The 14828-nt window shown below is 54.3% G+C and overlaps 2 protein-coding genes across 2 annotated transcripts; one reads left to right on the forward strand and one right to left on the reverse strand.

Moving 5' to 3' along the window:
- Positions 1 to 2957: 2957 nt before the first annotated feature.
- Positions 2958 to 9998, forward strand: CCDC63 (coiled-coil domain containing 63). Its single transcript, XM_036393412.1, has 11 exons — positions 2958 to 3050; positions 3507 to 3661; positions 4104 to 4293; positions 5403 to 5522; positions 6003 to 6184; positions 6656 to 6837; positions 7534 to 7742; positions 8093 to 8167; positions 8594 to 8765; positions 9420 to 9614; positions 9832 to 9998. Exons 1-11 carry the CDS (start codon positions 2958 to 2960, stop codon positions 9996 to 9998), a joined length of 1740 nt encoding a protein of 579 aa, XP_036249305.1.
- A 726-nt stretch (positions 9999 to 10724) lies between these two features.
- On the reverse strand, positions 10725 to 14569 carry MYL2 (myosin light chain 2). Its single transcript, XM_036393321.2, is given in 8 exon segments — positions 10725 to 10823; positions 10930 to 10978; positions 11065 to 11140; positions 11801 to 11905; positions 12792 to 12867; positions 13496 to 13585; positions 14457 to 14515; positions 14518 to 14569. Coding segments are annotated over 8 exon segments (606 nt in total).
- Positions 14570 to 14828: the final 259 nt, after the last annotated feature.

The following is a 14828-nucleotide window of genomic DNA, read 5'->3' on the forward strand; positions in this document are numbered from 1 at the left end:
TCAGAACCTTTTCTCTGAGGTTTCAGCCATCCATTTGTTGCCTGAGAAGATCTTTCCCCACCACCAGCTGCCTTAGCAGTTGTCAGCATCTTCCTGCTTATCCCAGCACTGCTGCTGGAGCTGATGGGAGTTTGATTATGATTTAATCCAGGCTTTTAGAGGAGGGGAAAAAAAGAAAATTTTGACAGTTCCATATATAGCCCTCTGACTCACCGATTTCATGTGTCAAACACTAAAGACGGGTTAAGTAGAATTAAGTTCTGGATTTATTATAAATAGGCATTAAGTAACATGAATGTATTGCATTTGCATGAAAATATGGGCCCAATTCTCCAGCTTACCCCAGAGATTTGGTTTGACGTCGATTGGATGCTCCCAGGTGGGAGCTCAGCTCAGAGCCAGCCCAGCTCTGATCATCCCCTGCAGCCCCTGTGAACTGGACCCAGTGAAACAGGAAAATCATTGCTGGAATCAGGGAAAGTTTACACTGCTTGCACAGATCAGAATTCATCCCTTTATATAGTACAATGAGTTTTAATTAGCCCCCAGATCTGCTGCTGAAGGAATAATTTCTGCATGTCAATCAGTGCTAAATGTACTTGTTAAATCAGGCAAGATTGGTTAAGTTGAAAATTGCATAAAAAGTCACTTTTCTTCTGTTTCTCCCAGAAGCTGGATACTTTTAGGATTCAAATGTTATGGACAATCTCATCCTGCTCCAAATACTCTTCTGCTGAAGGGTCCATCCAGACAATGAAGTCACCCTCACTGAGAGCAAGTGAGACAGTCAGGCATTGTTTGGGTGAAAAAAAGTCCTCTTTAGTCAAATCAGTGTTTCTGCAATGAGGGAGACAGACACAGACTCCACCAAATCAGAGCCCTCCTGAATAGTTTAATTTACTGACTTGTTCATTGCTAAACAATTGAGAATTGGTCCATGGAGAAGAACACAAAAAGGACAGACAATATGGGCTGTATTTTGAGGCTGGACTAGTCCAAGCCAAGGAAAAAACAAGATTTTGAGTGGCATTGTTTCTGTAAAAATAAATGTTCACCCCTGCACCTCCACTTTTATTGTGAACTGGGGGTTGGGCCCTGTTTCTGCTGAGGGTGAAAAGAAGGGATGTGCCCTATAACTCAGCCAGAGCCACTGGGACTGAGTGACAAGCTCACCCAGGAGAGGTTCTGTCATTATCCCACGGAGCTGTTGCTCATGCAGGAACAGCACAAAAAGCTCTGGGAGCTTCCCCCAGCCCTGGTGGGATCCTCAGGCTCCGGTGCCTTCCCAGCAGGGCTCTGCCCTCAGTTGTGATTTTTCTTATCAAACACCACATTCTGCTTTCTGCCATGAATATGATTTCCAATTAAATGCCTCCTCAGAGCCTGTCTGGCTGGGAATTAGGCTGGAACTTGGTGGCTGGGCTGTTAGCTCATCAAAGTCTCTGGGATAACGGGGAGGCGCCGATGCTCTGCTCGGGGATTTTGCTCGTGGCTTTGAACTCGCTGCAGCCCTGCAAACTGGGACAGGCTGCCCTTTGCTCACCTTCAGCTCTGCTCCTCTCCCCTTCAGCCCACAGCTGAGTAAGCATCTCCGGGGCTACAAAACACAGCCCCTGTGCTGCTGCCCTCCAGGGATCTCAGCGTTTGTGCAGTGCCTGGGAAGGAGCTGGCCACGCGCTCCAGCTTACAGGGAAAGGATTATCATGGCTCCATATGACTCAGTCCACAGCTCCTGAGTGCTTCCCTGCATGGGAAGGAGAGAAGTGGGCATGAAGCCTCAATCTGTCCCCTAATCAGCCACCTAACAGGTCCCTGTCCCCAGGGTCCTTCCCCAGTTTGGCAGCTCCAGCCATTGCTGCTCTGGATGCCAGCAGTGCTGGCAGTGAGGCGGTGATGGCTCCTTTATGAAAAAAAAACAGATAAAAACCAGGCTGGAAGGCAAAAAGTCTGGATGTGGACCGAGCAGCAGCCCTAATCCTGAAGCACTGCTGGGGATGGTGAACCCCTGGCTGCCCCTGTTGGAGCAAAAGGCTTTGAATGCCAGGTTATGGCTCAATTCCAAATGAGGGTTTCTCCTCGCTGTGGACTCACAGCCAGGGAGATGTTGGAGCTTCAGGGCTGGTTTTGGGGCACAGAAACCCCTTTGGTCCATGTAATGTGGGGTCCCAGCAACTCCTTGCTTGGTCCATCACGGGGCACCGTCCTCACTCCATTGTGGTGATGCTGCCGTGGCAACCGTGGAACCTGGGCCAGTGCAGGCGGGACTGGGACCAGTTCTCTTCCAGGTTCTTCCCTCTCCTGAGCTTCTTGCTGGAAATAGGGGTGGATCTTTGGGAAAGCCTGACTGCCACTGTGGTTCTGTCTCCCTGGCTGGAGAGGAAGGTGCCCTGTGTGGGGCCGAGCAGTGTCAGGGGACACAGGGACACCCAAGGGACTGCAGTGTGGTTGCTGGGGACCAGCTCTGGGGGTAAGGGCTGCAGGGTCCACTCTAGTGCCCTCCTGGGACAGGGGTGCTGAATCCAGGTGTTCTGCAGGCACAGGGTGGGGGGGACTGGCCTCGCTGGAATTTCTATGGAAACCCAGGTACTGAATGGGATGGAATAGCTCAAACCATCTGTTCTTCCCCTACTTATAAAACTCGATAATTTCACGATGACATCACCAGAAATGCTCTCCTTTTATTCCTCTTGCAGCCATCTGTGATGGTTTCCTCATGTGCCAAACACGCGAGCGGGTGCTGAGGGATGGGCAGGAGGACACAGCCACCCCATTACTCCTGTTTCATTTCTTTCCTTGGAAAGCAATCCTGTGCCTGCAGAGTTTCACTTGTTCCCTTCCCAAGGCTGTCTACAGAGCAACCAGCAGAGTAGGACGGGGAAAATGAAGGTAAAATAGAAGGACAAACTAAAGCTGAGCTTCACAGGGACTATGGAGGATCTGCTGTGGGGATCTTAGCCATGGAAATAAACATCCAGCAGGTTTGCTCCTGCCAGCAAGGTGCTGAGGAGCACTGGGGCTGCTTCTCCTCTGCCAGGAATGAGGAGATTTGGGTGAGATTTGGGTGTTGGAAGAGGCAGAGTTGGGGAATTTGAGTCAGCTGAGGACACAGGTAGTGGTGGGTCTAACTGCCTTCAGTGCCTGCTTGCTGGGCAGTTTCACAGCTTGAAGTCACCTTCTGATGGTCAGGGGACAGGAGCACTCCTGCTCCACTCCTGGGCTCATCCATGTCCCCAGCACCAGTGGCTCTGATTCTCACTCACATGGTCCTCGCTGTTGTGCTGGGTGATAAAAGAGGTGACAACCTGCCATCACCTGTCCTCTTCACTGGTGGAGGTCTCTCCCTGTCCTGGAATGGAGGTGCTGGCTCCAGCTCAGCCAGCACTGTGTGTTTTGGGTGGTGATGGAGATCTCAGGTGCCAGGGAAGAGCTGGAGCTGCTGCTGCTCAGCTGCTGCCACTGCCAGCTGCGTTTGCTCGACTGACCAAACCCTCCCTTGTCTGTGGCAGAGGAGAGAAGCCTCAGCAGACCTGGATCTCCCCGAAAAGGAGAAGGAAATAAGGGCTAAAGTGGAGATCAGGCACCTGCAGACTAATTTCCATCATGAGGCCCACAAGAGGAAATTCTTCGATGCCGATATCTGGCGGCAAATGCAGGCTCAGGAGTGAGTACAGCTCTGCTTGGCTGCCTGGAGCTTGGGAAGTTCCTCCACGTCAAAGTCACAGATTTATGGACTCCCACAGGCAGGGACACCTTCCACTCTCCCAGGTTGCTCCAAGCCCTGTCCAGCCTGGCCTTGGACACGTCCAGACATGGGACATCTTCTCTGGGCACCCTGTGCCAGGGCCTCACCCCTCTCTGAGCAAAGAATTTCTTCCTAACATCTGATCTCAATCTCTCTTCTTTTAGCTTAAGTCCATTCCCTCTTGTCCTATCTCATCTGCCCATACAAAATATTGCTCCCTCTTTTTTGATAGCAATCAAGGGATTGCTATCCCTTTTTGACGAAGAGATCTGGGGACCACAGAGCAGAGATGGGGAGGGGCAAGGAGCTGCCCTGGCAGATGGGATGTGCTAAATGTCATTTGTTGCTTCCATTTTTGCAGAAAAGCAATAGCTGATCTGAAGCAAGAGCACAGACATGTGACATTAACGCTGAGCCAGATCTATTCACCAAGCAGTGTGCTGGTGGAAAACAGAAATCGCATGAAGGTCCGAAGCCTCTTGCAGACCAGGATGCAGAATGATGCCCTGATCAAAGAAAGAAAAGCCCAGTTAGCTGACCTGGCCAAGCAGGTGAGAGCATCTGGACTGTTCCCTGCCTGAGCACAGCAGGGCAGAGTCACAGAGTGAGACCTGTGGCTGAAACTCCTCAGTGTAGAACGCATTTAATTCAGCCCTTGGAATATTCCTCCTGGCAAGTGGCACATGACAGTGACAAATAGAACCAGGCTCCCGTTCAAGTCAGCAGCACTGACTGGAAAAGTGAGGTTGGACTCTCAACCTTGTCCCACTGGTCCCTGCACCAGTCCCTGTGTGGTGGCACACACCACCCTGGGGGCACAAACACCCCTCTCCTTCTCCCTTCACTTCTTTTTATTCTCCTAAAAAAGAGGTAAAACAGGAACAGTGCTGTCTGAGGTGTGGCAAATACAGGAACAGCATCACCTGAGGGATGCCCCATCCCTTCTCCTGAGGATCTGGTTGGGTTTGGGCAGGAGTGAGGTGGGAAGCCAAGGGAAACGTGGGCTATGGAAGTGACAGTTCCCTTGGGCATTGTTCTCAGAGCCAGCTGCCCAAGCTGGACTCCAGGGAACATGCTGGGGTAGTTTGCCATTGCTGGAGGTGCTGCAGAGCTTTCCCAGCAGGGTTAGCTTTCTGTCAGGGATGATGATAACTCTGACCTGCCTGAGTCATCCCTCCCCCACCTGCCCCCCGCTTCACCATTCTCCAGCTGCTTCACTCTTCCATGCATTTATTTCCTCTGGAATCTCCCCACTTCTGGCAGAAGTTTTCCTCCACTCATTCCCAGGGAGGGACTGCACAGATCCCTGCCTGGCCAGCACAATACCTCTACCACAGCCCCATCCTCATTGCCTCTTCCACTCTGCAAAGTGCTGCTGTGCCATGTTCAGCACCTGCTGGAGCTCCCTCCAGAAACAGCTGCACTTCTTTCATGACACAAAAAAACCCCATTCCCAGTTACAGTTCATGTTTCTGCATGTGCAGGGTGGGATCCTTTGGGATTAAAGCTGCTCCTATAACTGAGAGCTCATTAATGACAGGGTTGCTGTAGTTCAGATCAACAGAGGGGATTTTCTTTGGCTCTGTGTCCTGACAAAAGTCCAGAATGTAGGGGTGGAGATTATACTTCCTGTTTTTTTTTTCCCTGTGTGTGTGTGCAGGTTGTAGAGCTGGAAAAAAAGATAGTGAATCAAAGAGACACAAACTGGAGGGAGTTGGAAGCAAAGAGCCACAAACACCTGCAGAAGAAGATTGAGTTACTGGAGATGCGTCTGAGTCATGTAAGGAAACATTTTGGAGACTTTTGGAGAACGTGTGTGGGGTCACACAGGGGCCTGGGACCTTTGTGGTCAGGACAAAGCTCAGTGGTGCAAATGTGTTTGGTTTGACACAAGCTTCATGGAGCACCTGGCTTGTTCCCCTGGCCTGATCATTCCCAGAATATCTCAAAGGCTCCTTCAGGCTTGGTGACCCAAATGCAGCACTTGGGCTGTGCCAAGAGGCCTGAAGGTCTGCACCTGCTTTGTGATCAAACTGGGCTGCCTGGAGCCACCTTGTCTTGGACAAAGCCAGCTCCAGGTCTCTGTTGTGATCAACCTGGTCTTCTGTTGCCTTTCCTCTCTTGGGGAGGAGGACAGTGCAGGGCCAGCTTCAAATCTCTTGGGCTGTGTTTGACCCTGCCCTGGTCAAGGTCTTTAAGCAGCGACCTGCACCTCCCCAGTTCCCCACCAGTTCCAGAGGTTTTGCTTTGCTCTCCCCAGGTCACTGTGCGTTACAACACCATCATGACCAGGAACAACAAGCTCAGAGAGGAGACTGCCAGCCTGCAGATCCAGAAAGCCATTTATGACAACTGCTACTGGAAGCTGGAAAGAAGCCTGGTTCAGCAGAACAAACTGCTGGAGGCTGCTATCGAGCAAGCCACAGAGGACTATGAGCAGTGGTACGGGGCCTTGTCAGCCCTCTGGGCACAACCTGGGGCTGCTGGGTGGTGCCAGTGATGAGTGTTCAAACACAGAGACCAGCTGAGGCTTCAGAGGGAGGATTCACCACTCCCATCTGGGTCTGGGTGCTAAGGGTTGGGTGCCTGGTCAGTGTGGGGAGACTGGTACCTCCAGGGTGTTTAATTCCATCTGTCCTAGATGTTTCTTTGGATGGGATGGACAGCCCCACGGAGAAGCCAATTTTTTCTGAGTCCCACCTGAGCTGGGTACTATGCCCAAGTACAAAACTTCACAAAAATCTGTGTTAGTGGCTGTGAATTCCCTCTGGACTGACTCCACTCCATCCAGATGAGATCTGGGAACGGGCACAGCACCACAGGGGGCTTTGGCAGGCCTGGCCCTCCTGGGAGTGGCCAGGAACACAGAGCCTTGTGCACACACAAGGTGTGAGAGCTGCTGTCCGTGTGCAGGATGGAGGATCTGGGGCGGATCTCGGACATCCGGGACGTGCGCTACAGGGAAACCATCCAGTACAACATCAGGCTGCTGGAGAGGAAGTGTGCCCTGCACCAGGAGACCAGGCTGAAGAACTTCTTCCTCAGCAAATGTGCAGACCTCTCTGTATTGAAGGAACAGGCCAAAGAGAGAGAAGGTAACAGAGGAGGATTTGTGGCACCGGGACCACAAACCCGAAATCTGCGGAGTTGATGGGGCTGGGCTGCTCGTGGTGGTTTATAGAACTGCACCCCAAAGGCAGAAAGCCTGCCCTGCCCACAACCTCCCCACCCAACCTTCACCCTACAAACAAAAAGGCTGAACAGTGATAATTGAGTGAGACCGAGTGTCTTGGGGTGCCCTCGGGACAGGGAGCTGCTCCTGTGTGCAACCATGGCTCCTTTTACCACAGAACAGGTTGGGTTGGAAAGGAGTCTTAAAACTCATCCAGTTCCACCCCTTCCATGGGCAGGGACACCTTTCACTATCCCAGGTTGCTCCAAGCCCCATCCAGCCTGGCTTTGGACGCTTCCAGGGATGGAGCAGCCACAGCTTCTCTGGGCACCCTGTGCCAGGGCCTCACCACCCTCACAGGGAGGAATTTCTTCCTAAAATCTAATCTAATCTAATCTAATCTAATCTAATCTAATCTAATCTAATAATTCTGTCCTCCTGGGAGGGAATCCATGGTGTTTGCTCCATTCCCATGACATCCCTGCTTAGTTTCCTGGTGGAAGAGGCTCCCTCTGCCCCTCCAGCACTGCTCCCTCCTGCCCCAGCCCTGCACCAAACCCCACAGCACTGCAGGGAAGGCTCTGCAAAGGGCAACCACGGCTCTCTGTCTCTTTCTCAGCCTTTGAGGCAGCTGAGAGGGCCAAAAGGAGCCAAAAGGAGAGCTATGAGGTGGCCTACAAGCGCCTGATGGAGCTGTCGGACGGAGACATCGATGATTTCTTGGAGGAGTTCCTTCAAAAGGACAGGAGATTCTTCATCCTCTTTAACTATGCCATTAGGCTGAACGTCAGGAACGAGGGTCTCAGGCAGAGGATCCAGGCGATCCAGGTCTGTTCCTGCCTTTTCCAGGCAGTGATTTTGGGGCAGGGTGGGTTTGTCCTCTCCCGAGTGTCCTTCATCACTGCCCGCATCCAGCCACACAGGGAGGATGAGGGGGATGCAAAGGAGCAGCCAAAGCCAAAACTCCGCTGTTTTCTTGGAGCTAAACGCGTCTCAATGCTGCCACCGTGTACCCAGCAAAAACACTGCAGGGTCCCGGGGAGCTGGGAGCATTTCCCGGGATTTCTGCGTTTCCCTGGAGGTGTCCCTGCTCCCTGGGCTGTCCCCAGCCTCCATCTAGCGGGTCAGGAGGGGTTCCATCGGTGCCCACCCCATGTGCTGGTGTTCCCATCCCACAGGATGATATGGAGGCCATCACAATGGAGAGGGAGCAGGCAGAGACAACCCAGACTCAGGTCCTGCAGGAGCTGGAGGTATGGTGGCCATGGATTCCTTCTGGAAGAGCAGCACATCCCTGTGTGTCCCAGCACTTGTCTCAGGGAGTCTGGTCCTGTAAATGCTGCTCTGGCCAGTGGCTGGAGAGGTGTGGGGAGAAAAGGGTCCTGCAAAGGTTTTGCAGCGTGAGAGGGTGGCTGTGGGGCTCCTGCCAGCCCTGGGCCGGCATGGGCAGCTGGAGATACCCTCTGGAACCCTTCAAGAACCCTCTGGACACAATCCTGTGCCCTGTGCTCTGGGATGACCCTGCTCGAGGAGAGGTTGGACCAAACCACCCACTGTGGTTCCTTCCAACCTGACCCATCCTGGCATCCTGTGATTCTCTCTCCAGACTGGAACTGGGGTGGTGGGATCAGCGAGGGGCTGGTGTGACACCTTTGTGACACAAAAACCTTTGCTGGTAGGCAAAAATAGCAGAGACCACCGAGGAAGCCAACATGTATGAGAACAAATGCAAGGAGAGCAGCCAACTCCTGGGACAGATCCAGTCTCGCATTGAGACCCTCTTGAAGGCAATGGAGTGTGAGACCACAAAGATCGTGAAGCCCCTTGGGGACAGCTTGGTGCCAGTTTTTGGTAGGTCAGGGCTGCCCATCTTCCTGTGCCACCACCCTGGGAAGTCCTGTGCACCACCCGCTCACACTGTGTTTAAATTGAGATTTTGTTTTCCCCTCTCCCATCAGTCATGCGTGCCCTATAGTGAATTTGCAATGCCAAATTCCCAGAAAATTTAGGAGCTAATTTGGATTTTCAAAATCCCAGTGGATCCCCAAAGCCTCACTGTGGCTCTGGGTGCTGAAGTGCAATGGGGGTTGGCCTCTCCTTCCAGCTAGCCAGCAAGAGGACAAGGGGAATTGCACTAGGAGGGAGGTTCAGGTTGGATATTCGGAAAAATTTCTTCACTGAAATAGTGGTCAAGCATTGGAACAGACTTCCCAGGGAGGTGGTAGAGTCACCACCCTTGAAGTGCTCCAAAAATAAAGGGGATGTGTCACTTGGTGGTATGCTTTACCAGGCAGGGAATATTCAGTATTGGACTTGATGATTTTGGAGGTCTGTTCCAACATTGACGACTCTGTGATTTTACGATTCCATGACCCAGCCAGGGAGTCAGGCTGCCCTGAGGGAAGCCAGTGGATCCCCTGCTCTGCAGGCAGCCAGGGCTGGCTTTGGGCAGGGTCCTGCTGCAGGGGACACTGTGGGAGGGACACTGTGGCTCCTTCCCCCCAGGTCCCGTGGAGAACAAGGTCAAGGAGTTCCTGCTGAGGGAGTCCCTGCTGCGCTACACCTCCCTCGACCGCACCCAGCGCGCCCAGGCCTTCGTCAGCCCCCTCCGGGCAGCCTCCAACCTCCTCTGGACCATGGACAGGGCCAAGCTCTGCCCGGCCCCCCCAGACCTGGAGGAGACCACTGACCCCAAAACCGGTGAGCAGGGAGTGGGGAGAGAGGGGCCATGGCTGGGCAGCAGCCGCTCCCAATCCCCCGTGGCTGCCTGGCCCAGCCCTGCTGCCACATGTCCTCCCCAGAGCATCCCTTCCAGCCTGTCCTGCCCCACCGGGGGGTGTGAGGCCTGTGAAAGTGTGTATGAGGGGTGTGAGGCCTGTAAAAGGGTGTATTATGGGATGGCTGTTCTCTTGGGCAGTGGAAGAGCCGCTGGGCCGGGCTGAGCTGCATGAGCTCGTTATCCAGAGGCAGCAGGAGGAGGTGAGCAGGCCCCCCAGCACGGGCAAGAGGAGGAGGAGGTTCACATCACACAGTGCATCAGGCTCCAGGAGCCCATCAGGGTCCAAGAGCCCACCAGGGAATTAAAGAAGCTGTTTCATTCTTGAGCTTCTGCATCCTACACATCATTCCATCTTCCTGCTCTGGAAGGAGCCCAACACCTTTCACAGGCTTCAGAACCTCACCAGGTGATGTTTTGGCATGGCTTCACCCACTGCTGACAGCACCTGCAGCCAGGGTGGGATCAGCTGCTCTAGCAGAGGGTGACATCCCTGTCACACAACCCAAGGCACTCCCCACAGCCAGAGATGGGGCACCACGGTGCCAATCCTGCACCGTGCCCGAGGGCAGGGCCTGGCAGGTGGGGTGCAGGGAATGAGTGTGCTCGTGAGGTGTTCCCTGCTAAACTGGCAGAATCTGACAACTCTCTGCTGCCTAAAGGAAAGCTGAGCTCAGTGCTGGCCCTGGGACCAGGTGGGATGGGCACAGCCCAGTGTGGAGCAGGCTGGTTCGGGGCTGGGAGTGGGAGTGGGAGGCAGAGGGACTTGAGGACACATGAGGGTGACGTGCAGTAGGTCTGGGGTGCTGAGGCCAGCAGGGTCTGGAAGGGTCTGAGGGCTCCCACACCACGCAAGCCCAAGCACTGCTCACACCAGCAGCTGGGTTTCCTCTTGCCAAAAGGCCTTTTAATGTGAATGCCATTCCCGTGCCAAATTCCCAGGCACATGCCTCTCCAGGGGAAGAGGAAAGGGAACCCCCGTGTGACCTAGGCAGAGGTGATCTTGCTGTGCCTGCCCCAGCCCTGAGCCTGGGCTAGTCCTTCTCTTCACCATGAGTGATGACATGGACCAGGTTCTTGTAGTCCAGGTTGCCAGACATGTCCGGAGGGAAGGCAGCGAACATCTGATCGATCTGCCAGGGAAGAGCCGTGACAAAAGGTGGCATGGGAGGGCTGGGAGGAGGGATGGGGTCTGTTGGGATAGAGGGAGGCTGGCAGAAGGTGGGGAGGAGATCATACCTCTTCCTGGGAAAACCTCTCCCCCTGTGTCATCAGCATTTCTTTGATGCTGCAAAAAGAGAGTGTGGTGAGCACTGGGCAGGTCCTCATGGGGACACCCCCATCGCTCCCTGCCCCAGGTACCCCTGCACTCACTAGGCAGATTTCAGGCCTTTCCCCTCTGGATCAAACACCTTGAATGCATTCAGGATTGTCTCCTCCGGGTCGGCACCTGCGGGTGACAAAGCCACGGCCGTTGGAGATGGTAAAGGAGGAAACCAACGGCAACCTCCTGCTTCTCCCAGCCTCGGGGGAAAAATGGGGGGCAGACGGGAAAGTGGGGCCCCTGCAGGAATGCTGGCCCTGCAGCTGGAGACCTGAGTGAAGCTGGTGGCACGTAGAGGAGCAGCCATAGGGTGGTGGTGTGAGCACAGAGCAGGCGCTGTCGCCACCGCTCCGGCATCCGGCATTTATCTAATCTTGGGGGTATTTATAGAGCTCCAGGCACAGCCCTTGGGGCCCTGCAGCCTCTTGGAGATCTGCATTCCTTGGGTTAAATATGTGACTCAGGGTGCAGCCAGATGGGGTGATGGGTCAGAGTCTGGCTGTAGGCAGGGGGGCCCCTGTTGGCACTGCTGGTGTCAGCAGGCTCAGAGGTGCTCCAGGAGCTGTCCCCTCTTCCTGTGGGACAGCAGCAGCAGCAGCAGCACAGCCATTTGGGTTTTGTAAATGCCTGGGGAAACTGAGGCACAGAGACCATCTCACAACCCCCAACAGTTTGGGGAGTCGTGGGATAAGATCTGGATCTCTGGACCTAGGGGTGGTTGGTATTGCAAATCAGCAGGAGTTTTGGGGCCAGTGAGCACTCCCAGCTGCCCAGGTGCCCTCTCACCCTTGAGCTTCTCCCCAAACATGGTGAGGAACACGGTGAAGTTGATCGGGCCCGGTGCCTCCTTTATCATCTCATCGATCTCCTCGTTCTTCACATTCAGGCGCCCTGGGGAGAGCAGCTATGGGTCAGTCATGGATCTGAGTCCTGCTCTGCGTGTTGGGGGCTAAAAATACACACCACAGAACCCTTTTCTAGGGGATTTTCCCCCACTGAAGGGAAATAGCACATTCCTGGGGAGCCACCTCTGACAAGGAATGGAGGTAGCAGCAGTGAGGTGAGAGAATTATCTCCAGCTCTGGCTTCTCAGGCTCCAGGGTCACAGAAAAGGATGAAAGCACTGAGCTGTGCTGCTTCCTTGCCTCACTGCCCCATGGATCAGCCTCTTTTAGCCCTCCCTGGAATGTCTGGGCCAAGACCAGCAGCACTGGGGTTCTCCGTGTCCCCCAGCACCAAAAGCAAACAGGATTGAACACCTACAATCCTTTCCCCCGAGGCTGGGTTGTCCTTGGAGCTCCATTGCTGATTCATGCTGACCTCTGATGGCAGAGCCAAGCCTGCAGTGTCACAGCCTCCCCCAAATCCCCTAAATCCCCTTAATGCCCACATGCCCTGGGATGCCGTGGGATGGGCACAGCCAGGTGCTCCTAAGCACGGGAAAGGCAGGGAGTGCTGGGCTGTGTAATCCAGGAGTGGCTCCAGTGCCAAGGGGATGAACTGGGAAAGGCAGGGAGTGCTGGGCTGTGTAATCCAGGAGTGGCTCCAGTGCCAAGGGGATGAACCAGCGCTGCTGTGGGAGCTGCTCCAGGTCACCCACGAGGGATCTCCCCGGCTGGCAGCCTTGGGTTGGGATCAGGAGGATTTTGGCAAAATGGGAGATCAGGTGAATGACAGGGGCTTGGTTAAATGCCCCACCCTGCCTTGTTTCTCAGTTCACAGGTCTGGTGTTGGCAAAGCTGGGGAGGGGAGGGGAGGCTGCCAAAGCTGGGCTCACCAAGGGCAGCAAAGGTGTCTCTCAGATCTGCCTTGTCGATGAAGCCGTCCCGGTTCTGATCCATGATGGTGAAGGCCTGGAAGCACAGGAGCAGGGCAGGGAGCACAGGGAAAGGGACAATTGTCAGCCTTTGCAAAGGCTTCAGCACCTTTCTCCTTCTCCTTTCAGCTTGGATGGGATAAGGGCATTTTGAATCCTCACAGGATGGGCTCTGGGGGTCCCACTCACCCTAATCCCTCACAGCACCCTGGGGTGATGGCAACCCAAACCCCAGAGTTGTACAAACCCTTTCCTTGGCCAAATCCCTCTCACTCCAGTATGACACGAGGCAGAGAGGCCAGCCTGGGCCACCAGCTCCTCCAACTGGGGCCAGTTATCCCTGGAACTGGGATCTGCACAGGACCACGTGCCTGCCATGCAGGGGTTGAGAGCTCCTGGCCAGGCAGGTGGCAGGAGCTGGGAGATGTGCCCCAGCTCCCTTGGATGTGCTGATCCTCTGAGGGAATCTGCCTCCTGGGAGCTTGGGGGCTTCGCCAGATTTAACGGTGTCGCTGAGTTGTTATTCTCACTTTTAAAATAAAACGACCCAAAACCAGGCCTGCTGCCTCCTGGTGTGAGCCAGCTGTCACTTGAGAGCACCAAGGAAAGAGCTGAAGGTCACATCACACCCAGGACCCTCGGCCCTTCCCACCAAACCCACCTACCTCTTTGAATTCCTGGATCTGGGCCTGCTCGAACATGGAGAAGACATTGGAATTGGCACCCTCAATCCTCTTCTTGGCTTTCTTGGGTGCCTGCAGGAGCCCAGGTATGCACCATTAGCTCACTGGCTTTTTATGGGGTGAGATTAAAGCGTGGAAGTGCCCTGTTCTTACTCATGACTCCCTGGTGGGAGCTCTGGGCTGGGGTTCTCTTTCCTGGGGATTTGGTGGTTTCTCCCTGCAGCTCTGGGATACTGAGGGGCATTAAGATTCCTGCTTAAATTTCAGCTCCTGGCGAATTTAGCCAAATAGGTCCAAGGAAAGATGAGGAGGGAAATCACTTCTCCCACAGGCAGGTAAAAGGGTCAGCTCTGGGGTGAGATATCCCCGTTGGAACCCTGGTTTTGGGAGCACTGCTGAGGTTGCACATAAGGGCTGTGGTTGGTCAGTGCTTCTTTACCCTGCTGTGCAGATATTAAAATATGGCTTAATTAAAAATCTGCCTCCTCCTGCACTGAGGCTTGGAACAGTCAGAAATGGGTCAATGTGTGTTCTAAAGAGGACTGAAGAGCCCCTCACTGTCCCACCCAGCCCATTATCCCTCATTCCAGTGCCTGCTCCTGCAGCTGTTTCCCCTCATGGGGGTCTGTCAGGAGGAGGATTTTGGGGGCACAGAACGGCCCTTCCTCTCACTGCACCAAGGAAGGGAAAAGAGAAAAATGGCATTTGGAGCCTAAAGCCATCTGCCCTCCTTTGAAAGCTCTGCTAGCATGGGGGACACCTCTCTGTTCCCTGTGAGATTCTGCTGATCCACCCAGATGCTCCCCAGTTTTCTCTCCCTCTTTCCAAGGCAGACAAGACCCTTGGCCCTCAACTCCTTGTTGCCTTCCTTTGCCCCCTGCCCATTAAAGCTATTCTGGTGAAAAATCAAATTAATTTTCTCTCTTGCTCTCTCAGTACTCACCATGGCTCCGCTCAGCTGCCGATGTCACCGTGAGGGGTGTCCCAGAGGCACTCCCTCCCTCCCCCCGGCTGGAACAATAAATACACCCCCCTCGGGGTTAAAAATAGCCCCATGCCCACTTTTGGCTGTAATAGGTAATTTGGCCGCCCCCAACCCTGTTGTCTCTGCCTTTCTCTGTCCCTCTCTCTCTCTAATCTTGTTGTTGTCACCGGCTGACGTGACATGTGAGCCCGGCAGGGTTTCAAGGTTAACCAAGCTCCGGTGGCCCCCAGCTCCCACACCGGGGATGCTTGGGGACAATCCCACCTGCCTTTGTCACTCGGGCTGGCGCCGGGCTTGTCCCCTCCGCTGGGAGGGGTTGGCCCCAGGGGA

Source organism: Molothrus ater, chromosome 18 (genome assembly GCF_012460135.2).
Source record: "Molothrus ater isolate BHLD 08-10-18 breed brown headed cowbird chromosome 18, BPBGC_Mater_1.1, whole genome shotgun sequence".
Lineage (NCBI taxonomy): Eukaryota > Metazoa > Chordata > Aves > Passeriformes > Icteridae > Molothrus > Molothrus ater.

Bases quoted from the DNA above. Each gene is read 5' to 3' on its own strand.
- CCDC63 (XM_036393412.1), top strand. From the start codon at position 2,958: ATGGAAATAAACATCCAGCAGGTTTGCTCCTGCCAGCAAGGTGCTGAG. The intron at 3,051-3,506 runs GTGAGATTTGGG...TGTCTGTGGCAG, and splicing joins CCAGGAATGAGGAGATTTGG to AGGAGAGAAGCCTCAGCAGA. The intron at 8,766-9,419 runs GTAGGTCAGGGC...CCTTCCCCCCAG, and splicing joins CAGCTTGGTGCCAGTTTTTG to GTCCCGTGGAGAACAAGGTC.